The 24,458-nt window shown below is 39.1% G+C and overlaps 1 protein-coding gene and 1 long non-coding RNA gene across 8 annotated transcripts in view; one reads left to right on the forward strand and one right to left on the reverse strand.

Moving 5' to 3' along the window:
* MINDY2 (MINDY lysine 48 deubiquitinase 2) overlaps positions 1–8,309 on the reverse strand; it is an 81,806-nt gene extending 73,497 nt beyond the window's left edge. For 4 of the 6 annotated variants that reach the window (XR_006203561.1, XR_006203560.1, XM_042941894.1 and 1 more), the window contains exon 1: positions 7,250–8,294. Coding sequence is in view for 4 of the 6 variants with exons in the window: in XM_042941894.1 (XP_042797828.1) it covers positions 7,250–8,107 (858 nt within the window). In the remaining 2 variants the exon portion in view is untranslated. Of the gene's footprint in view, positions 1–7,249 lie in introns of all 6 variants that reach the window. The other 2 variants (XM_042941895.1, XM_042941896.1) reach the window with 2 other exon arrangements.
* A 2,882-nt stretch (positions 8,310–11,191) lies between these two features.
* On the forward strand, positions 11,192–24,081 carry LOC122221180. Of its 2 annotated transcripts, none has more exons than XR_006203119.1 (4): positions 11,192–11,233; positions 19,075–19,239; positions 23,551–23,766; positions 24,024–24,081. It is a non-coding gene; the product is annotated as an uncharacterized LOC122221180 (long non-coding RNA). The 2 variants fall into 2 exon arrangements; XR_006203120.1 differs by lacking the exon at positions 11,192–11,233 and adding an exon at positions 18,013–18,078.
* Positions 24,082–24,458: the final 377 nt, after the last annotated feature.

Genomic DNA, 24,458 nt, shown 5'->3' on the forward strand with positions numbered 1-24,458 from the left:
ACTAGGGTAGTGGTAGTAGAGATAGAAGTTACTAATTAATGAAAATACCAAAGAATGCATTTCATAAACTTTGAAGGGAAAAACAAGCTCATTCCCCACAGAAGCTAAGAAAGTCTCTGACGCTGGAAGGGCCAGATAATTCAGAGGACAGGGTGTGAAGTAGAGGGGGCTAAAAATGGAGGGAGTCTGTATAAAGAGCAACTGGTACCAGATCCCCAGGATTTGTTCTAAGGAATCATGAAGGCTATTTCTGCTCCTCTGACTTTATCACTGGTTCTTCCAGACTGATTTGTCCCAGACTTATTGTCCACTATTTAACTTACAAACCACATATCCCAAGTAACATCTCAAGGTCTGAAGTAGGTGATAATCTTAGCTTGGGCAAGTTATTTAAAATTTATGTACCTCAGTTTTGCATATATGTAAAATAGGAACATTATCTACCTAAGGATTTCATGATATAATTGAAAAAATTAAGAGGAAATGCATATAATGCATGTAAAATATTTAGCAGTGTATCTGGACATAAAAATAACCAAGTACTGGGGTGCCTGGGTGGCCCAGTTGAGCGCCCAACTCTTGATTCCAGCTCAGGTCATGATCTCACAGTAGTGAGATTGAGCTCCAGGTCTGGCTCTGCTGTCAGCATGGAGCCTCCTTTGGATTTTCTCTCTCCCTTCCTCTCTGCCCCTCCCCCTCTCTCACGTGCATGCACAAGTGAAAGCACATGCACTCTCTCTCTCTCTAAATAAACATTAAAAAAAATAATGGAGTACTACTATTTTTCAAAGCCATATGATTGCTGGTACCATCTATGCTCAAATGTTCTTCACGTGGTACTCAATATAGATAAGGTGGATGGGGAATGGGAAAGTTATCCGCTGAAGGACTACTGGGAACAAGGAGAGAGGAGAAAATGAACCCATCATTAATAGGGCAACCAGCCAATGGAGTAGTCATACTATCATCAGTCATCATCCATTTTATCTCACAAATGAAGAAAAACAATACCAATCCTAATTCTTAAAAGAGATTGGAAATGAAAGTCTCATAAATGTTACTTGCATCTACTGTGTAAACAAAACTCCACCGTGTGAAGTTATTAATCTCTTCTTACAGGATCTATATTTAAAAAAAAAAAAAGGGTGGGCAGAGTCTAATATGGAATCTTTTTTTCCACTTTTATAAGTAATAAATACACTCGGAAAGACTCAAAAGAGCTTTGTGCCTACTTTGGGAAAAGGAAAATGTGAGAAAATTTGTATGATTGCAACGTTCTTATAAGTCAGGAAGTTTGAAAAAAAAAAAAAAAAGTAAAAACCAGTCTGAAGCAAGGTGTATGAAAACAGTACATGAAAAGTTTTCAAGCAGGGAGGGAGAAGTAGAGTCATACTCATTGCTGACAAGAAGCTCACCCTCATGATGCCTCATGTGCAAGTGGTAATAAGAGAGAGGACATCCATTTGAACATCTTTGAATTTTCCGGTAATGGCCTTTTGTTCATTTTGCTGTTGGGTTGCTCATCTCTTTCTAATTTATAAGGGCTCTTTGTAAATGAAGAAATTAACCATTAGACACATAATCTGGCAAACTGTTCCCTCAGTTTGTGGTGTGTGTTTTGCTTTAGTTTCAGGTAGCGTTTTTGGGGGGAAGAAGGGGGTTGCGGTGAGAAAGGGACTTTCTGTCTTTTTTTTTTTTTTAAACCTTCAGCTTTTTCAGTTTTTATAGAATCAAATGTATCAACCTTATTTTACAGATTCTAGGTGTAATGTCTGGAGAAACCAGCTTTAATATAAAAAAAATCTTGTTTCAGAATCCTGGCATTCCTCTCTTGACTTGGAGTAGGAGATGGTCTCAGTTCCTACCAAGCAAAGAGAGGGGGGAAAAAAGAATTTCCTACCTAAAAGGGCTGGGGAGGAAATGAGATGTACTTCCAGCATCTTAATTTAGAATAGCGTATTCATTCTTCTACTAAAATGCTACATAATCATTAGATATTACAAAACTATCATAATGCACAGAATAAGTTTATATAAGTTTTTTTGAGTGTTTGATTCTCAGAACCTATAACATTCTACAAGAAAACAAATGTATGACAAAGCAAGGACTCCCTCTATTAAAGTAATACTTTCATAAACATGATGATATTAATGGAGAAACTTTAAAAAATGTTCATAGTATAAAATTTAAGTTACACAAAGTAGAAAAATAATAGCATAATGAATTTCCCAAGTACCCATCACTTGGCTTCAACATTTATAACATAACTATCATGTTATCAGTATCATCAGAAACTAAATTTTTGACTTGTTAATTTTTACAAACACATCCATTTTTTTTTTAGTTTTAAGTAATTTCCATACCCTAAGTGGGGTTCAAGCTCACAATTCTGAAATCAAGAGTCACATGCTCTACCAACTGAGCTAGCCAGGCACCCTGAAACACATCTAAATAAGTGGGTCATAGCCTTCAAATACACCTATAAATAGCACTGTGGGGTTTTTTTATTTATTTATTTTGAGAGAGCGCGTGCATGTGCACACACACGTGGGAGAGGAGCAGAAAAAGGGGGGAGAGAGAGAATCCTAAGCAGGCTCCCTGCTGTCAGTTCAAACCATGAGATCATGACCTGAGCAGAGAGACCTGAAGTGATCAAGAGTCAGATGCTTAACTGCTTAACTGACTGAGCCACCCAGGTGCCCCTAGCATTGTTTTTGATAGATAAGATGAAAGATTAAAGAAAAACCGTAAAAAAAAACACTAAGTTTAGTCTAAAGTAAAAAAGCAAAATGAATACATATTCCAAAGCATAAATTTACCTGGTGTCAGTTAAAGAGAAATAGAAATTTGAGCCTGAATTAAATTTAATGAATAGGTTTCCTTTTTTGATTTGTTGGATTATCACAGCTCAACTATTTCAGAGATTATGAACGATCATCTACTCTTCATCAGTCCTAAGGCAACCTATCTATAATTAAAACTCCAATATTTCCAACACAGTACTGTTTGATAATTTTAACTATCATTTCTCATCCAGAACTATGGCACTTACTTTCTTTGAATCACTCAAATCCTCCCAACATGTTTATTGATTTTTCTCATTACTCCACCTTCCTTCAAAGACATAATCACCTGTTTCATTTTCAACTCTAATTCCAGTGACTCTCCACAAATCAGCCCTTGGAAAGCTCAGTCCCTGATATAACCCTAACCAGCCATTCTTTCTGTTCCTATTTCTAGGTATTAGAAAACTACTGGGGAAACAAAAAGAAACAAAGCAAAATGTATATACTACAAGTTTTTAAAGCATAACCCCAACTTATCCATTGCTACTTACTACTTTCTATTTATGCCTCAAATTCCAAGACATAATCTCTATGAGATTAGAATTTCTTTAAAATACAATGTGCCTTTCTCATACAATCCTCCCCCCCCAAGCTTTAAAACCTCTCCTTGCTAATTACTGACAGGTTCAATAGTGATTGCTGATAAGGTCAATTGTTATTGTGCCAAAATGGGAGAATGAGGCCTCAATTGCCATCTGCCTCTCTATTTTACACAACCTTGTCTCTGTATCTTCCTTGTCCCATTCCTTCCATTACTTCAGAAAATGAGATTGTTGCTCCTTTGCTCTGAAGAGAACTTTACCACCTATTCTGAGGAGTCAATATTATTCTGACTTTTCAGCATCTTTGTCCTCACACCCATCCTTTTTCAGTAAAATCTTTTGTACTCCAATAGCTCCTTGATTGCTGTTGCACTTGACAATTGATAACTGACCGCTTTATTACAGTTTCTCTCCAAGACTACTATCATGACACTGTCCTATTTCCAGTTCTCAGTCATATGTCACATTATGCCTATACTGGTTTCTTTTACACTCTCTCACTCTTAATGCTTATTGCCTTTCCCCCACCAAGTTTAATCCTTGTTCTCTGCTTTCACTATTGTCTACTGGAGAATGGGATGGAAGAGGGAGTGGAGAATTACAGGGAGGAATTAAGCTGGCAATTTGTAGTTTCCCACATATTCTCAATGATAAAAAAAAAAAAAATTGAGAACTATGGCTCACCACTCTCAATGAAGTATTCATTTATTCTCATACTTATGGTAAGTAAACTACCATACTTAGGTCTATGCAATAACTCCCCCATTCAGTTTTTCTCTATAATTTGACCTCTTCCCTGACACTCGACGCTTCTAGAGGCATGATGAATATTTATATTTTCATGTCCCACTATCAGACATTTCCAACCTGACACAACTAAACTTTGACATCTCCCAGCTGAAAACACTTTATCTTTTGAATGACGCAATCTCTATTACCCAGATTAGAAAAGGTGGGGTCATCTTCATTTCCTTTGTCCAGTTAGCGATCATTTAGGCTCCAACATTATCTTCATCAAAGAGAAGGGGCAGAGAATTCCCCATCCAAAAGGGCCATCCTCATCAATTCTTCATGTTACACTACACTTCCTGCTACACTACAATCTTACCCCTAGTCTAATCTCAAACAAACAAGGCCACTTCCATCATATTATTCTCAGTCGAGTTCCCTATGATTAGCTAAATATAAAGTGTAAGCACCACTTGTGTTTACAGTGAAATCTGACAGCTACTTTTTGTACCCTATTTACTATTTTTCTCTACCTCAGCCTTTCTCAAACCTTCTGGTGTCTAGACCATTACAGTTCTAAAAATTATTGAGGACCCCAAAGAGCTTTGGTCTATGTAGGTTATATCTACCCATACTTACCATACTAGAAATGAAAATTGAGAAAAATTTTAAAAAGAATAAATAAGCACATATTCCATTAACTCTCAGAGCAATGATATTATCACATATCATATAGCCTGGAAAACTCCACTGACACTTGTGAAAGAATGAGAATGAAAAGGCAAATACTAGCTTAGTATTATTATGAAAATAGTTCTGACCTCTAGCACCCCCGGCTCTCTTTGAGAAAACTGCTTTATCAGACCCTGCTTCTCTTAATCTGCCTCCCTATAAATCACTGATTACTGATGAGTAACGTTTGTGTGTAGCCATAGCCTGGAGGCAGACAGGAGGCTTAAAAACCACAGATTTATAAAATAGCCTCCAAATTAATAAGCACGCCTGCTCATTAACAGTCTAACACAAACTATCAATTTTATTTCCTGCTAATGCCATTTCCTTCCCTCTGACTCTGCACTTCCAACCAAGGTTTGAATCATGAAAAAGAACAAATCTTTTTCTGCTTCACCAGCTTTGAATACACCATTCCCTCTGGCTGGAAGGCCTTCTATCAACTCATCCTTCAGATCCAGTTCATAGATTACCTCTTTTATAAAGCTTTCCCTTGACACAACGCATCCCCAATTACCCTTTTCTAATTCCAAAGCACATTTAGAACTTATCACATTGCACTGTAATTATTTATATGTGTCTCCCCACTAAATGGGAGCTACATGAGGGCAGACTTGCATCTTGCTTGTTTTTGTACTTCTAGTACCTCACCCGTAGTAGGAACTCAAATGTTTGATCATTTCATTGAAGCCATGTCTGAAAGAGTCAATTCAATGCTCATCTATCTCCAAGTATTTCAGATCATAGCACTTGCTCCTTCCTCTGAACTTTGGTAGTACTATTTGGTAACTAAGAGAAAAGAAAATCTAAAGAACTGTTATCCCTTCCTACAAAAAGACTAGGGTCTTTGGCCTGTATATCAAGTCTGACTCTGACATTTAAGGGCTTTCATCAAGTGGTTCTTCACCTTTCAGTCTTACTTTTTATTATTCACCAGTATGAATACTGGTCGGCTAATAAACACACATGCACGCACAGACATGCACGCACACACACAATCCATTCTATTTTCATCCCTTTTGTTTATATCCTTCCCACTCTCACAATTCCATTTCCTTATTATTTCAAATTTAGTTTTCCTTAAAAGCTTGGTATAAGACCCATCAATTCCATGAAGCTCTCTGGGGCTATGACAGACTAAAGAAAAATTTCCCCTTTTGGAATATCTAACACATTTCAATCTGTTGTTTATAACTGAAAAATTTATATTTATGTAAACAGATGTATACAATATATAGATGTATTTATAGTGTATTGCCTTGCATTGTCCTTTAATAAGTCAATGATGCAACCCCAAATAGCTCCCCAGCTAAAGCAGACACAGTCTTCATCAAACATTTGAGTGCCATTATGTACCAGATACTGCTAAGGTTTCTAATCTTATTTCTTTTGCATCAGCTCTTGCTAGTAACAGGAAGATGAAGGCACGTAATATATGCTATTTCCTTTACTTAATTTTTTTCCTAACCGGTCAGAATAATCCAGGTTATTTTTTTCTAGGAAACAGTTTATCAATGGATATACTTATCAACTAGAAAATAAGAGGTGTGCTATAAGATCCTGCATCTCAGCACCCTCAAACTGCAAGCTTGAGTAAAACACTTCAGTTATACACAACACACTGAGTCCCCTCAATATACTTAACTTTTGAAGGGCCCTTACCTTTCTTGTTCCTTTACCTTGAATATATCTTTTCTTATTTGAGTCATTACAATTTTAATTTCCTTAACCTTGACAAGTTCTGATGCAAGTAATATGCAATAATGTAATAACAGTCATAATGCCAAACTGTTTAAGCAGAAACAAATAAACAAGGCAAATAAAAATCATGCATAAAATGAAAACAATCTTTGAAAACCAAGAAGTTACGGTAACTGGGCTCAGACCAATGCTTTCCCTTAAATGGAATTTGTCTAACGGGCCACATCTTCCCTATCACCATTTCCTTAAGTATCTACACCCAAATGGAGCAAGTATTAGTTGGGAAATTGGCTAAACATAACCATCAAAACTTGTTCCCTGCTATCATGGATTGATGGTAAGTAACTTCTAAAGATCATTTTCCCCAGTTCTTCACTCTTGCATATGTGACAGTCAGTAAGAAGGAAACACAGAAAAATACAGTTAAATAATCCTAGGGTTTAGGGTGCTCTAAGTCCTAGTTGTTTTTAAGAACATCAACTGAATGTTGAACTCATATTTAAACACTAGAGAGACCTGAGGTTGCCGGCAATTCTTTTACAAAATACATATAAGAATATTCTTTGGACAAGAGTCCCAGAATGAATTTCATGGGAGAACGAGGAAAGAAAAGAGGAAGCCGTCAGCTGACATGCAGCAGCTCCTTCACCCCGTTTTCCCCCTCCCCAAAAGCTGTAGGAAATAGCTGCAGAGATGTACCTTCCAGGCCAGAAGCAAAACATTGAGGATGGCCAGCAAAGGGCAGGGTCCATTCTCATTCTGAGTGATGATGGGTGTGTTCTCTTCCTTCCACTGGATCCACTTGATGTGATAGACAGATTGTCCCGGGAAGCGTTCCTTGGAGGCCGCCAGTACCTGAGCTTCCTCCCCCTCCTCCTCCTCCTCCTCTTCTCGGCAAAGAGGCACAGCCCGGGGCAACACCGCCGCGCCCTCGCCCTCCTCCTCCTCCCCGGGGACCCGGTTCTCTGCTCCCTCCTCACTATTAAACTCAGAGCTACTGGGGAAAGAATGCAGGTTAGAGAACGACTCCAGGGAGTCCAGGCTTGGCGATTCCCCAGGAGGGCTCGGGTCGCTGCAACTGCTACTGAGGCCGCCGGCGCTGCTAGGCTCCTCGGAGCCGGCGGCCGCCAACTCTGCCCGGCAGGTGCCGGCGGAATCCGCGCGGCAGCCGGCGTCTCCGGCCGGACCCGATCCATGGTCCGCTCCGGCCTCCGCGGTCTCCGGCGAGGCGGTCACCTTGTGTTGCCCTCTCAGAGGCGCCTTCTGGGCAGCAGTGTTCTCCAAATCGCTCTCCTTCAAGTCCAAGCCCGGAAAGGAGCTGCAGGGTCCGGGAACCTGAGGAGAGCCGGCGGGAGAAACGGAGTCCAAGAGGCTCCTCCCGGCGGCCGCCGCCCCCTGCCCATTCCCGCCTCTGCTCTCCGCCGCCCATACTCCAGGACCATCTCCGGCGGCGAGCCTGCTCTCCGGTGGCCCTTCCTGCGGAGAACCTGTCCCTGGCGTTGGCCCGATGGCCACCCCGTGTTCTAGTGGCTGCAGGCTCTCGGGGCCGCTCTCCATGCCCAGCCGCCAGCCCCTCGCTCTAAGGAGACCGCGGCGGGTTCTCTTCAGCCAGCGCCTCGGACGCCATGACAGCGGCACTGGCAGCTACAGCGCCCTTGCGCGGCCTCGGCCAGGCACGTCACGGGGAGGGCACCGGGAGCGCGCGCGCGCGCCGCCGCGCTATCCGCCTGCTTGGGGAGTGACTGAGCGCCGCCGAGGGAGGGCGACCCCTACCCGGACCCGCCCCTCCTACGCGCCCGCCTGCTGGAGCTAGCTCTCGGAAGGCGTGGCGCGGCGGGCGTGGCTAGGAGGGTGTGGCCTGAAGGAAAACATCCTCTCACTATGTAGCCGGAAGTTGAACTCTAGGGCAGCCCGACCGCGCGCGGCTTCTTTAAAGGAGAGGCGGGCAGAGACTGTTTCGGTTGTGACCCTTAAGAGCCGGGGTGTGTGTGGCCCAGCCTAGGGCTCAGGATGATGAGTTGCCTGTGGTTGTGTTATTTGGAAAAGAGCTCGTCCCCGAAGAGCTGAGGAGATTTGTTTCCTCCGCTTGTAAGATGGAAAATTGAAGGAATTTCTTACGAGATGCGGATTTTTAAAGGCTGTGCATCTACTCGAGGTGTTTGGATTACTACACCACATAAATCCCAGTCTCCCAGGGTTTTGGCTGAGAAACACCGGGCTCCTCACCAGCTACTGGTGAAAACGTTCGCCATACTTGAGGCGTCAGTGCGGTTGTGGATACTGGCCTGCACAGGAAAAAAAAAAGTGGGTAATTTTGGGCCAATAATAATAAATTAGCTTCTGCCTGAATTAGCCAAGTCTTTGCGGTTTTGTCAACTTGGCTTCACTTTGATGGAGTGGGAAGTGCCTGTTCCTGAAAGAGTTTTCTAATTGCAATTGATTCGTCTTAAGGCCGTACAATTTTCAGAGAGGACAGAGTAGGCTGCAAATTTTGTTGGTGACAAAATGGGATTTGGGTCCTATTCTGACCTGTTCCCCACAAGGACGCCCCTCTCTCCCCTCCTCCCGTTTTTGTTTGTTTGTTTGTTTTGTTTTCTGTTTTTTTGTTGTTGTTGTTGTTTTTTGTCTTTCAACATTTTTTAAGCTCCGGGGATACAAAAGATGACAGGGCAGGTCCTCTTTCGTGGTTAGCCATAGAAATAACTGACATCTAATGGAACGTTATCTTTCTGTATCTCTTTTCGTTCGAGAAGGTAGACAAAATTACAAATTGGTATTTCATTCACTCATTTAACACCCCTCAAGTCCAAGTACATTCTGGAAACTGTGGCACTGGCGAATAAGAGAAAGGGCTCATATCTTCTTTGGGTTTACTATCTAGTAGTTTCTTGTTTTGTTTTTTCTTATTGCTACGTTTTTATTTATCTATTTTCACATTTTTTTTAAATTTTTTAATTTATATTTTGAGAGACTGAGCAAGCAGAGGAAGGGGGGGGGGGGAGGGGTAGAGAGAGAATCCCAAGCAGATTCCACACTGCCAACACAGAGCCCAATGCGAGGTTCCAACTCATAAACTGTGAGATCATGACCTGAGCCAAAAACCAAGAGTCAGATGCTTAAGGGACTGAGCCACCCAGGGTAAGACACACCTGGGTGGCTCAGTCTGTAGAACATGATCTCAGGGTCATAATTCGAGCCACACTTTGGATGTAGAGTTTACAAGGTATATGCTGCTGGATCAAGCTTTTTACAGTATTTAAGGCCATTAAGTGTAAATGAGAATATAAGAGATTTCAGGAAATTCAGAATTTAGTATGCTGCCTTGATTATAAATAGATGTCTAAAGGTGTATTATATGGCTGCCTGGCTGGCTCAGTCAGTAGAGCATGCAACTCTTAATCTCAGGGTCGTGAGTTCAAATCTCACATTGGGTGTGGAGCCACTTAAAAAAATAATACGCTAAAATAAATAAATAAATAAATGAAGGTGTAGTGTATGAGTAAATTGAATGACTGGATCATTTACAGGCCAGAAACCACAGAGCCAGAAAGTATGGAACACATGTCTCACATAATAGTCTTTCACCAGTTTTTTTTTAAGACTTTGCTTAGATAGGCCTGAACTTGCTCTGGTAGTTTTCATTGGTATATGTTTCAAATGCTCACATGCATAATTTAATAATTTATTTATAATAGAAACAGAACCAATTTTTCTTTTCTATATGTTGTCAGCAACTACATAATGAACAGTGGTAAAAAATGTATGCTTGTATGTAATTATTTAAGTTTGTGAAGATGTGCATAGTTATTTTTCTAAGGGAGGCAGGGAGTAGCATCTAGGGAGAAATGTCAGAAGACAATAAGCTGAAAAATGTCTCACTCATTTTTGCTTATATGTATCTTTGGTTTAAGTTCTTGTTTTTCCCAGAATTAACAATTACCTCATCATTTTGTTTATTTGCTTAACTCTTCACCTACTAGTAGCTCAGCCACAGACTTACCAGTACAGTCACACATATCAGGTTTCCTCCCAGATCCATTTTAATCTTGGGTATTTCCCTCCTGAAACACTTCTCTTACTCTGATCTAAACTTACTGTTCTGAAGGACTGCTGCACGTGTCATCCTGGGATTTCTCTTCACTATTGTCTTAGGAGTTCCCTCCTCCTCATTTCCATGTTGATTCCTTCCTTGAATCTCCTTCTTCCTCTTTCTTGGATCTGGTGGAACATATTCTTTTTTAGCTTCCTGAGAATGAGTGCATAGGAAGCACATTTTTGGGGACTGTCTATGTCTGAAAAAGAGATAGAAGTCTACTCTACCTTTACATTTATAGTTTGGCTAGACATAAAATTAAAGGAAATACTTCTTCCTTTTGAAGTCATTGATCATTGTCTTTCAGCTTCCAAATGATTATAGGGTAGTCTGATGTTCCAGAACCTATTTCCGTATTACCTATTTGCGTATTACCTATTTCTTCTCTCTGAAGTGTATTTGATTGTCTTTTTCTTCTTGGTGTTCTGACACTTCAGTATTTGATGTTGTTTTGTTTTGTTTTGTTTTTGTTTTTAGGTAGGCTTAATGCCCAATGCAGGGCCTGAACTCAGGACCCTGAGATCAAGACCCTGAGTTGGAGAACTGTGCTGAGATCAAGAGTCAGATGCTTAATCAACTAAGCCACCCAGGTGCCCCAATATTTGATATAGTTTTGAGTGGGTCTTGCTTTATTTATTGGGATGCATACTTGATGATCACACAGCGAATGTAGAAACTTATATTCTTCAGTTCTGGAAATTTTTCATTTCTTTTATAATTCTTATTTATTCTTTAATTTTATCTATTTGTTCTATTTTCTAAGAGATTTTCTCAACTTTATCTTTCAATTCTTTTTTTAAAATGTTTATTTATTTTGAGAGAAAGAGAGAGTGCACACCCACATGCACACATGTATGCAAGACAGGGGAAGGGGCAGGGGGGTAGAGAGAGAATCTCAAGTAGGTTCGGCACTGTCAATGCATAGCTCAATGCAGGGCTCGATCCCATCAAGTGGGAGATCATGACCTGAGCCAAGACCAAGAATTGGGTGCTCAACCAACAGAGCCTCCCAGACACCCATTCAATTATTTTTAATGCATTACTTACTGGTGCTGTTGTATATTTAACTTCCAAGAATTCTTTGTAGTTCCTTTTTATTGCTTAGAAACATCCTGATCATTCATCTCTTAGAATATTAATTACAGTTTTTATTGTATCCTTTATATTTTTGAAAGGATATCTGAACAATATGCTATAAAAAATATACTTAGTATGGAGTTATTGATAGTTCCAGAGAGAGTGAGATATGGGCGATACAAGTGTATAACATTGGTTTTACTCTTTGGAAGGGCAAAATCTGTTTTGGGAAATAAGATATATTCACATGAAATACTGAGAATATAAGTCAGTTAATAATTCATACTAAATGAGTGGTACAAGCAATAACTTATAAAAATTCAGATGAGGAAAATCTTTTTGTATGAGATAATTGAGGAATTAAGCTATATTAGCCTAATTGAAATCATAGGCTGATTGTTACCTCAAGCTTAAGAAATCCAAAAAAATATATCTCTAACTCTCAAAATTATTATTCTTTAAAATTTTTTTTAATTGAATCATAGCTAGCTACCATAACAGCAAAGTTGGTACTATCTTTGACTTTTACCCAGATTTATTTACTATTACCTCATCTGTCAAGTCTTACTGATATTATACACTCCTTTTCTATTTCATTTATCTGTAGCCACCCCCTTGCTAAGTCTTTATCACCTTACTGCTAGTGTGTATCATCATTCTAATTATTCCTCAGCCTATGGGTTTTTTTTTCCCCTAAATCCTCATATTCCATAGAAATAAGTCAATAAACAATATCTACAACTTTTTAATGAAGATATAAGAGTGTAATCATGTTACTCAGAAAGAAATTTGGGGATAAGGAACTAAAGAATACCTAGGAGTATGGAACTGCTTCTAAAGAACAGGACTCAAAAGTGTGGAGGGATAGAGCAGAGAGAATTGCTTTGTTTTTATATAAACTATTTGACTTTTAAGCCTAGTCCACCTTGCTTTTATTTTGTTGATGGTGCTACTAAAAATAATTTGAAGGTTCTTTATTGTTAGCTGAACCAAAATTGGGTCAGAGCAGATTGCACAGGCTTGGCATATATACCTTTATTTCTTTTCTCTTAGCTTTCTACTCAAGATATGGTGGTGAAATTTTGAGTTAAAATCAAGTGTTTCCATGTAACTCAAATTGCGCTGGCTCTGGCCCTCATCTGCTTATGCAGAAATTCCAGCCTCCTGCAAAGTACATCCCCTGTTTAATTATTTCTGAGAGCCCCCATGAGGAGTCCCACACCTGTTCAGAAACAAATCCAATCCTATGATATTCTACCAGGTGCTGCTTCTACTCCATGCTGCTTTACCAGATGCTAGTCTGTCCTGGTGGTATTAAAGATGTATGATGGTGAATGGAGGAAAATGACCTTGTTTTCCCTTTATTTTACCTCTACTATGCTAAGTATTGTTGAAACATTTCTTTTTTTAATTTTACTTATGTAGTTTTTTTTTTTTAATTTTTTTTTTAACGTTTATTTATTTTTGAGACAGAGAGAGAGCGAGCATGAACGGGGGAGGGTCAGAAAGAGAGGGAGACACAGAATCTGAAACAGGCTCCAGGCTCTGAGCAGTCAGCACAGAGCCCGACGCGGGGCTCGAACTCACGGACCGCGAGATCATGACCTGAGCCGAAGTCGGCCGCTCAACCGACTGAGCCACCCAGGCGCCCCTTTAATTTTTTAATGTTTGTTTACTTTTGAGAGAGACACACACAGAGCGTGAGTGGGGGGCGCGGGGAGCAGAGAGAGAAGACACAGAAACCCAAGTAGACTCCAGGCTCTGAGACAGCTCAGGCTCCACATAGAGCCTGACATGGGCTTGAACTCATGAACCATGAGATCATGACCTGAGCCGAAGTCAGATGCTTAACCAACTGACCCATCCAGGTGCCCCACCTATGTAGTTATTTTTAAGAGTGGGACCTAAATTTGGGTACAAATAGAGTCTAGCAGGAATGAATTCAAGGAATATATTCCATCACCTTCAACTCAAAATCCCTACTCTTCTGGTCTTAGGACAATGGTTAAGGTTTTGTTATTGCCTCACATATATAATGTCTTAGGACCTAGCTCTTCAAACACACTCCTACCAGTTTGCTAGATATCTCTCAACTTTAATACAGTTATTCTCCAAGTGTGGTTTTTGGATTAGTAGTGTTAACATCACCTGGGAACTTGTTAAAAATGAAAATTCTTGGGGCACCTTTGCTGGCTCAGTTGGTGAAGCATGTGACTCTTGATCTTAGAGTCATGAGTTTGAGCCCCACATTGGGCGTAGAGCTTACTTAAAAAGAAAAAAGAAAAGAAAAGAAAAACTCTGTGTGTAAAGTCCAGTGACACAAAGGACTGTGTTTTAACAAGACCTCTAGATGATTCTGATTCACAATGAAGTTTGAGAATTGCTGTTCTAGCACTAAGGGAAGCATCTCTTCCCCACCTTTATGGCAAATAAATAAACCTTAGTGCAATCCCTATCAAAATAACACCAGCATTGTTTACAGAGCTAGAAAACAAAAGACCCCAAATAGACAAAGCAATCCTGAAAAAGAAAACCAAAGACATTACAATTCCAGACTTCAAGCTGTATTACAAAGCTGTAATCATCAAGACAGTATGGTACTGGCACAAAAACAGACACATAGATCAAAGGAACAGACTAGAGAACACAGAAATGAACCCACAAACATATGACCAACTAATCTTTGACAAAGCAGGAAAGAATATTCAATGGAAAAAAGAGAGTCTCTTCAGCAAATGGTGTTGGGAAAATGGGACAGCGACATACAGAAAAATGAACCTGGACCACTTTCTTACACCATGCAGAAAGATAAAATCAATATGGATGAAAGACCTCAATGTAAGACAGGAAGCCATCAAAATCCTTGAGGAGAAAGCAGGCAAAAACCTCTTTCACCTTGGCCACAGCAACTTTTTACTCAACATGTATCCTGAGGCAAGGGAAACAAAAGCAAAAAGGAACTATTGAGACATCATCAAGATAAAAAACTTCTGCATGGCAAAGGAAACTATCAGCAAGACTAAAAGGCAACTGACAGAATCAGAGAAGATATTTGCAAATGACATATCAGATAAAGGGTTAGTATCCAAAATCTGTAAAGAACTTATCAAAATCAACACCCAAAAAACAAATAATCCAGTGAATAATTGGGCAAAAGAGATGAATGGACACTTTTCCAAAGAAGACATTCCAAAACTGCTCAACATCACTCATCATCAGGGAAATGCAAATGAAAACCACAGTGAGATAGCACCTCACACCTGTCAGAATGGCTAACATTAACAACTCAGGCAACAACAGATGTTGATGAGGATGTGGAGAAAGAGGATCTCTTTTGCACTGCTGGTGGGAATGCAAACTGGTGCAGCCAGTTTGGAAAACAGTATGGAGGTTCCTCAAAAAGTTAAAAATAGAACTACCCTATGACCCAGCAATTGCACTACTAGGTATTTATCCAAGGGATACAGGTGTGCTGTTTCGAAGGGGCACATGCACCCCAATGTTTATAACAGCATTATTGACAATAGCCAAAGTATGGAAAGAGCCCAAAAGTCCACCGACTGACAAATGGATATATATATATATATATATATATATATATATATATATATGTATATATGTATATAATATTCCATTAATATTATATTAATATTCCATACACATACGCACATACACACACAGTAGAATATTACTCTGTAATCAAAAAGAATGAAATCTTGCCATTTGCAACAACGTGGATGGAACTAGAGTGTATTATGCTAAGCAAAATAAGCCAGTCAGAGAAAGGCAAATATATGATTTCACTCATATGTGGAATTTAAAAAACAAAACAGATGACCATAAGGAAAAGGAAGCAAAAAAGATAAAAACAGAGAGGGAGGCAAACCATAAGAGACTCTTAAATACAGAGAACAAACTGAGGGTTGCTGGCAGGGTGATGGGTGGGGGATAGGCTAAATGGGCATTATAGAGGGCACTTGTTGGGGTGAGCACTGCATGTTATATGTAAGTGATGAATCAGTAAATTATATTCCTGAAGTCATTATTATGCTGTATGTTAACTAACTTGGATTTAAATTTAAAAAAATTAAAAAGTAAAAGTTACTGTAGTATAAAAAAATAAATAAACCTTAGCAAAAGTAAAAGGCTTCTAAATTCACCTTCTATAGCCAATTTTTAATTACTTTCCTAGAACTCCACAATGCTCCAAAGTTAGTCTTTTGGCCATTTTTTCTATATATTCTCCTTTGAGGAGTGTGTGTGTGTGTGTGTGTGTGTGTGTGTGTGTGTGTGTATACCTTCAAAGTCATGTCGAAACCATATTTTGTTATCCTGATCTCAAAATGCTTCTTTGTTCTTGTCTTTCCCACATTTCTCCACCTTCATATCAGTCTCTGTTACTTAGGGTTAAAACACTCAAGTACTTCCATTTAGTTTCCTCATAGTCAACAAGTCCCCTTTTTAAATTTAAAATGTTTAATATAAGTAAATATTGTGCTTTTCTAGTTAAAAAGATTAGCAAACACTTATGAGCAAATAAAGAAAGGAAAAGCCACCTTTCAGCATGCTGTGTGGAATGAAGTATTAGAGAGAACACTAGTGATACTTCACTGCATGTATATCCTCCTCAAACCTTTCTAGGCGTCTGAACACATACATATTTTTGTGAACAAAAATTGGACCATTCTGTGGGGTGCCTGGGTGGCTCAGTCAGTTAAGTGTTTGACTCTTGATTTCGGCTTAGGTCACGATCTCATGATTCGTGAGATCAAGCCCAGCATTGGGCTCTGCACTGATATCAATATATTGTGAACTGTTATCAATATATTTTGAACACTTGGAGTGCCTGGCTCGGTCAGATGGTAGAGCATATAACTCTTGATCTTGGGGTTGAGAGTTCAAGCTCCACGCTGGGTATAGAGATTACTTTAAAAAATAAAATCTTTAAAGATACCTATCTTGTGAACATCTTTAGGTATTAATTTATATTCATCTACAACATTTCTAATGAATCAATAATATTCTGTTATATTGCTGAACGAATCCCTGCTTTTCAGACATTTAGATTGTTTAACCATTTTATGAACTTCACTGTAATCAATGTCCTTGTAACTGAATATTCCTTTTTTTTAAATTTTTAAAAAATTTTACTTACTTAGAGAGAGAGAAAGACCAGGGGAGGGGCAGTGAGAGAGGGAGAGAGAGAATCCCAAGAAGGCTCTCTGCTGCCAGCACAGAGCCTAATGCAAGACTCGAACTCAAGAACTGTGAGATCATGACCTGAGCTGAAATCAAGAGTTAGACACTTAACCAACTGAGCCACCCAGACGCCCCATCTGTATTCCTTTAATAGATTTCCACATGTTCAAGTCAAATCAGGATCTGACTTTTACTTCAGTATTTTATCCACTCGTTGCTTTCCATTCTCGCTGGTGCTATCCTAGGTCAGTGAGCATGTTGGAGTAAACCTGCTAATTGATTTTGCTTTATTTTCCTTCAAGTACATTGTGTATATTGCTAGATTAAACAATGATTTTATTATTTCCATCTACCACTGAAAACCTTTAAAGGCACTTCCTTAACCACTAAATATCATGAGTTGCTCTAGCATTCAAAGCTTTTCTTAATCTATCCTCATTCTATGTAACTAGCCTTATCAATTACTAAAATGTAATAACCCTTTTTCTATACCATTTGAACTAATTATACCTATGCAAATGATTTGCTCATTTTGCTTCCTTAATTTAAAATATCTACTCTCTTTTTCTCTTAATTCCATATTAGCTTTCAAAGTCTACTCAGATTATGTCCAACTTTCTACCTCAAAACCCCCTGTTTTCAATACACCATTTAAAATACCATTATTGGGGCGCCTGGGTGGCTCAGTCGGTTAAGCAGCCGACTTCGGCTCAGGTCATGATCTCGCGGTCTGTGGGTTCAAGCCCCGCGTCGGGCTCTGTGCTGACAGCTCAGAGCCTGGAGCCCGTTTCAGATTCTGTGTCTCCCTCTCTCTGACCCTCCCCCATTCATGCTCTGTCTCTCTCTGTCTCAAAAATAAATAAACGTAAAAATAAATAAATAAATAAATAAATAAATAAATAAATAAAATACCATTATTGATAAGAAAAAAAAAAAAAGATTACCCTGCACGTTTGCAAAGACATCTAGTCTCTAATTAATTTGATATGTTTGGCCCAATGTAACAATGAGCAACATATAATATTGTGAATCTGAATAATTTTGGAGCTTAATGCATCCTCAGACATAATTTTTTTTTTTTTTTTTGCAAATGAGGAAACTGGGGCTGAAAGAAGTCCTGTGACTTACCCAAGGTGAAACAGTTCCATTATTACCACAGGTTGGTGCTAGAACAGAGTTCCTGAATTTTCAGTCCAGTGTTGCTCTGTTACAATGTAGCACACACATTACAACAGAGGCCTTGGGAAAGAAAGATTGATTTCAAAATACAAAAATGTCTTGACTTGAAAAATTGTTAAAGATGTGCTGTTTAGCTAGTTAGCATTAGATTAAAATATGATCCATTTAACTAAGCAAAATTGTATTAGTAATTGTGATGACTCCTCAGCATTTGAATTGTTTATTATAAGTTAGCTTTGTTTTTTTTTAATTTTTAAATGTTTTTAATTTTATTTTTGAGAGAGAGAGACAGAGCATGAGTGGGGGAAGGACAGAGAGAGACACACAGAATCTGAAGCAGGCTCCAGGCTCTGAGCTGTCAGCACAGAGCCCGATGCAGGGCTTGAACTCATGGATGGTGAGATCATGACCTTAGTCAAAGTTGGACGCTCAATTGACTGAGCCACCCAGGCGCCCCAACATAGCTTTAAAAGAAACTAATTATATTTTAAACAATTTGGCCCCACATAAATGATTTGTTTGTTCATATAAAGTGTTTAATGCAAAGTGTTTAGTTTGTCTTATACCTTAAAATAAATGCTGACCAATATAGTGTTTATAATGGGTATGTCTTGTTATCTAGATTTCTAGTGCAAGTGTTTAAGTTTGGATAGACTTAAGAGAGATAGGTGTTGGTATGAGAAATTAAAGCAATTACAATAGAGCAATTTTTAAAAAATACAATTATTGAATTTTCTTATGTCTAATATTCACTTTCTTAATATTGAAAAAATTTCTAGATTCAGAATTAAATATTTTGTGAACAATTTGATGCTCTTTTCTTCAATAGCTATTGTTAAATCAATGGTGTATCTTACAATTGAGGGTATCTTAGAATCAAGGAAATATATCATCTTTTCTGTTTTCTGTATGTTGACATTGACTTACCAAGACAACCTGGTCTTTTACATTCACTCTATCCCTCATGTTTATTTAGGATGGTGATTGTCAAACTTCAGTGTGATTAATGCTCACATGAGGAGCCTGTTAAAATGCATGTTTCTGGGCTCCGAGCCCAAGAACTCAGATTCTCTCATTCAGAATTGGAGAAAAGCCCAGGAATCTGCAGTTTTGTCATGCATCCTAAGCGATTCTGATCCAGGTATTTCACTGGCCATACATTGAGAAACACTCATCTAGAACAATATCAGATAATAACCACGTGTGCTATTGAGAAGTAAAGTATAGTTGGTAATTGTTAATATGCATATAGTAAGAATTATGACTCATTTGGCTTCTAATTACAATAATGAACCTCTGTAATTATGTATTGAGTATCTACGGTGTGGTGCTTTGGGGCACAGAAGGGAATATCAAGCATGGTCACACAGAAGCAGCCTAAATAGTAGGAATTGTGATGAATGGAAACCACAAGACCTGGGACCAAAAGCTGGTCCTGCATTGACTAATTTTACAAGCTTCAGTAAATCAATTTACTTCTCTCAACATGAGATTTCACCTTTTGTAAAAGAAAAAAAGGCGGGGGGAAAAGAGTGAATGATATTGCTATGTTGCTTTGCAAATGACATGGGAACATATAGGAAAGCTCTTCTAACATAGTATTATTATTGTCATTGCCCTGAATTGGTTACAATCTTGTTAAGAAGACAAGACATAAGCATCTACAAGTGAAATAAAAGTATGACACTTGAGGCTGAATATAAGGCCTACTTATGAAGTGCTTCCCAGAACGATAAGAATTAAATAACCGTATCAATATAAAATGAATCAGATTAGGTATTTGTTATAGTTCCCTTACAAGACAGGATTCATTCCAGGTCTAAAAGAAGCAAAAGTGAGACTTAGAAATCTAATCGCAATCTGAATAAATTTAAAAAGGTTGTGGCCTAATCAATTATATTATTCCTGAAAAAAAATAATAAGAGAAAGAGAGATATTGGTCTATGTGGGGTCTAAAGAAAATCCCAAAATATAAGGGTTTGTCATAGTGCTTCCATAACCATCTAGGGTGGAGGTCACCTGAGCAGGTGGATGGCCTGGTTCCTGTCTAGTCCCTTGTCAGATTCTAATGTGGCATAGTAAGTTGGATAGTTGGATAAACTAGACAGTAAAATCATTTAATTAATTTCTTTTGCAATGATGCCTTGCTTACTAAGCTGCTTTTAATTATGATTTAGCCACTCAAGTGTTAAAAGATAAAAAAGGGAATGCAGTGGTTTGCTAACATGACTATGTAACTTGTAGAAAAATAAGGTGATGTTTCGGTCAAAACATGTCTCTTGAGAGTTTAACTCCTATGAATTAATCCTTGTCGGCTGATCAACTCAGGTTGCACTATGAAAAGTCAAGCTTCTGGATCTTCCAAACGGAGTAGTAGATCCTGGACCATGGCAGTGATAATATAAATGGATTCACCTAGTAATTTAAAAAACTGGACTATAAGATTTACAGGCAGACAAATGCAGGCTAGAAGCCCGGTCCGCCTCTGTGTTCTCATTTGTGAAATGAGATATGTCTACTTCATAGTATCATTGTGAAGACTAAAGGGGATCATGTATGCAAAGTGCCTATGGTGCTCTATGGCACTATGGCAGGAATATTGTCTTGGTAGTGTGGAAATCTCCAAATCAGGAGCAGAACAAATATTTCTTGAATGAATGATCAGTAATTACCATTCGCACCCTGTAAGGTTTTTCTGGGTGCTCTCCGCTTTGCCTCAAAGCCTTTCTATCTCTGTCCTCTGTAATATCAGAATAATAATAATGAGAGTTTCCCTAAAGTAACAAAGGATTAACTGGAGATGAGTGATATAAATGATAAGTGTTTGGTTCTAAAATGTGATTGAGATTTGTGGGGCCCTTGGGATCTAGGAAAACACTTCAGGACTATTTGGAACTTGGTCTAGTTCTCAACAGAGGTCACAAACTAAAATTCTGACAGGAATAACACAGGCTGGGGTGACATTAGACCAGCCCATCCAAGGAGGGCAGCCTCTACCCAGTTTCAGCCAACTGAGGTTTTGCAAGAACTTAAGTCTGCTTAACCTCTCAGTTTTCACAGAAAATCCAGTATCTACGTTTTAACACAAAAGCTCCTAATTGTTGAATATTGATGTATAATTAAGAAAAATGTTTTTTATTGTTATTTTATTAATTTTTATTAGAAAAATTTTTTTAGAGAGAGAGAGAGCACACATGAGCAGGGGAGAGGGGTAGAGGGAAAGAGAGAGAGAATGTTTTTTTTTTTAAGTTTATTTTACTTATTTTGAGAGAGAGCATGAGCAAGGTAGGGGCAGAGGGAGACAGAGAGAATCCCAAGCAAGCTGGGCTCTGTCAGTGCAGAGCCAAACACGGGGCTCAAGCATGAGAACATGACCTGAGGTGAAACCAAGAGCTGGACACTTTACTGTCTAAGTCACCCTGGCTCCCCTAAGAAAAAACTTTTGACTACAAGTGAAACCAAACATGCCTCTGAGTCTAATTTGGCTTATGAACTACCAGGTTGTGACCAGAGCTTTAAAGGCTAAGTATTAGAAAAACCCCAGGCAACAATTAGATAAACTGAGGCATATTTAAAATTTTTAGGGGCACCTGGGTGGCTCAGTCGGTTGAGTGTCCGACTCCAGCTCAGGTCACGATCTCGCACTCCGTGAGTTCGAGCCCCGCGTCGGGCTCTGGGCTGATGGCTCAGAGCCTGGAACCTGCTTCCAATTCTGTGTCTCCCTCTCTCTCTGCCCCTCCCCCGTTCATGCTCTGTCTCTCTCTCTATCTCAAAAATAAATAAACGTTTAAAAAAAAATTTTTTTTTAAATAATAAAAAAAAATAAAAATTTTAAAGACTATTTGAACAAAAATCAATTCAAATCAGGCAACAGATAATAATAATCTAGCAGATAGATAAGGGCTCAGAGGACCTCCATAAAATGAAGGACTTTTAGGGGCAAAAGGGAGTGGGAATAGGGAAAGTTCTACTAGGCAAAAAAGTGGGTTGGTTATTGCAAAATTAATTCCTTTAGGAGATGGTAGGAGCCTATCTGGCAGATTACCTAACTAGTGCTTATCAGGCATTTTCTGACTGTCTGGTTTAAGATTCCATTTCTGAGTAGCAACTGTAATTAAGTTTCAGGTTGGTGATGTGGGGCTTAGCATAAATGGCTCCATTTTGAGCCTGCTGTTTTGTTTTTTAACACACTGTATAAAAGGAAGGGAGATAAAGGGAACGAAAAACATAGGGAGGGGATAGTTTATGATGCTTTTCTTTTAAGAAAAGAATTAGGGAAGATATTAAATAAACAAATACAATACAGTTTAATAAAGCTACATTAGAAATAAATGGTATATATTAAATTTTGTCTAATGACAAAGTTAGGGGAGATTTAACAGAAAAGAAGCCTGAGCCATATTTTTAATAATATCTGTTTCTTTATGTTTGAAAGGAAATTGACATTTATCACATGTCTTCTAGTTGCATGCTCTACCAACTTGGGGCGCCTGTGTGGCCCAGTCAGTTGAGCATCCAAGTTCAGCTCAGGTCATGATCTCAGGGTTTGTGAGTTTGAGCCCCACATCAAGCTTGCTGCTGTCAGTGCAGAGCCTGCTTTAGATTCTCTGTCTCCCTTTCTCTCTGCCCCTCCCACACTCATGCTCACTCACTTTCTCTCTCTCAAAAACAAATAAATATTTTAAAAAAATAAATGCTTTAAGTTTTAAAAGCTATTTATTTATTCATTTATTTATTGTTTTAGAGAGAGAATATGCATGAGCAGGGGGGAGGGGCAGAAGGGGAGGGAGAGAGAGAGAGAGAGGGAGAGAGAGAATCTTAAGCAGGCTCCATGCTCAGCTTGGAGCCTGATGTGAGGCTCAATCCCATAACCCTGAGATATGACCTGAGCTGAAATCAAGAGTTGGACGCTCAACCAACTGAGCCATCCAGGTGCCCCTAAATGCCTTAAGTTTTAAATATCATTTTTCAATGTTCTCTTTCCCCAAAAGTGGATTTTCTAAGTCCTTTTCTTCTCTGATTCTTACACAGAAAGCAAAATCCTAGCACAAAAAGTGTCTTGGATATTTTGAGCCTAGTTTTATAGAATATATAGGATAAATGGGAGAGGCATTCCTCATGGAGGGAATAAAATGTGCAAAGATGTCAAAGAGGGAAGTGACACTTGTGTTTGGGAAGACAATTGCAGGTGAACAGCAGCATATTGTAGTGATTAAGCACAAAGTTTGGAGGCAGATTTAACTTTGGACATTGGCTCTGCCACAGAATAATCTCTATACCCAATGCAGGGCTTGAACTTACAACCCCAAGATCAAGAGTTACATTCTCTACCAAGTGAGCCAGCCAGGTGCCCCATTTTTTTTCCTAGATGGCAATTTATTTAAGTTCTTTAAGCTTTCATTTCCTTACTAACTGCCAGCTGTTACTGTTATTCTGGTTTTTGTCCTTGCAGCTTTTAGAAGATAAAGTAAGAAAAGAGAGCCATGAAAGATGAATCTGGCGAGGAAGGCAAAGACCAGATCATGAAGGCCTTGCATTTTATCCTGGAAATAAAAGGATATATATATGTATATTTTTTAAAAGATCACTCTTGTAGCAACGGGGGCAAAAGGACAATGAGTGAGTAATGTGAGACAGAGAGACCAGAACTTGGGCTGTGGCCATAGAGGTGAGTGGGGGTGGTTGACAGGATGGAGATTAAACATGTGACCCTACTGGAATGGGAGAAGAGTTAGGTGATTGCTTGCACGGGGTTGTCACTAACCAAGACAAAAAAGTTAGGAGGAAAACGTGGTTTGAGTAGGTTGATATAGGGGTTTGTTCGTTTTGGGACATGTTATATTTGGTGTACTGGGAGGGTTTGGCTAGTAAATGTTAGATAGGCAATAATAACAACAACTAAAATTTTGTAATTACATCTGCCAGGTAATATTCTTAGTGTTTTACATCTACCACTTTATGTAACTCTCACAGCAGCCCTCTGAGGTAGGTCTTAACTATTCTACCCATCGTAAAAATGTCCAAAGTCGGGGCGCCTGGGTGGCTCAGTCGGTTAAGCGTCGGACTTCAGCTCAGGTCATGATCTCGCAGTCCGTGAGTTCGAGCTCCGCATCGGGCTCTGAGCTGATAGCTCAGAGCCTGGAGCCTGCTTCCGATTCTGTGTCTCCCTCTCTCTCTGCCCCTCCCCCGTTCATGCTCTGTCTCTCTCTGTCTCAAAAATAAGTAAAACGTTAAAAATTAAAAAAAAAAAAATGTCCAAAGTGTGGAACAGGTGCCTTAACTTACTCAAGTTTACAGCTGGTAAATGCCACAACTAGGATTTGGTCTGGAACTTGGGACACAAGTATAGGAAAAGTGCTG

The sequence above is a fragment of the Panthera leo genome, chromosome B3, assembly GCF_018350215.1.
Source record: "Panthera leo isolate Ple1 chromosome B3, P.leo_Ple1_pat1.1, whole genome shotgun sequence".
Lineage (NCBI taxonomy): Eukaryota > Metazoa > Chordata > Mammalia > Carnivora > Felidae > Panthera > Panthera leo.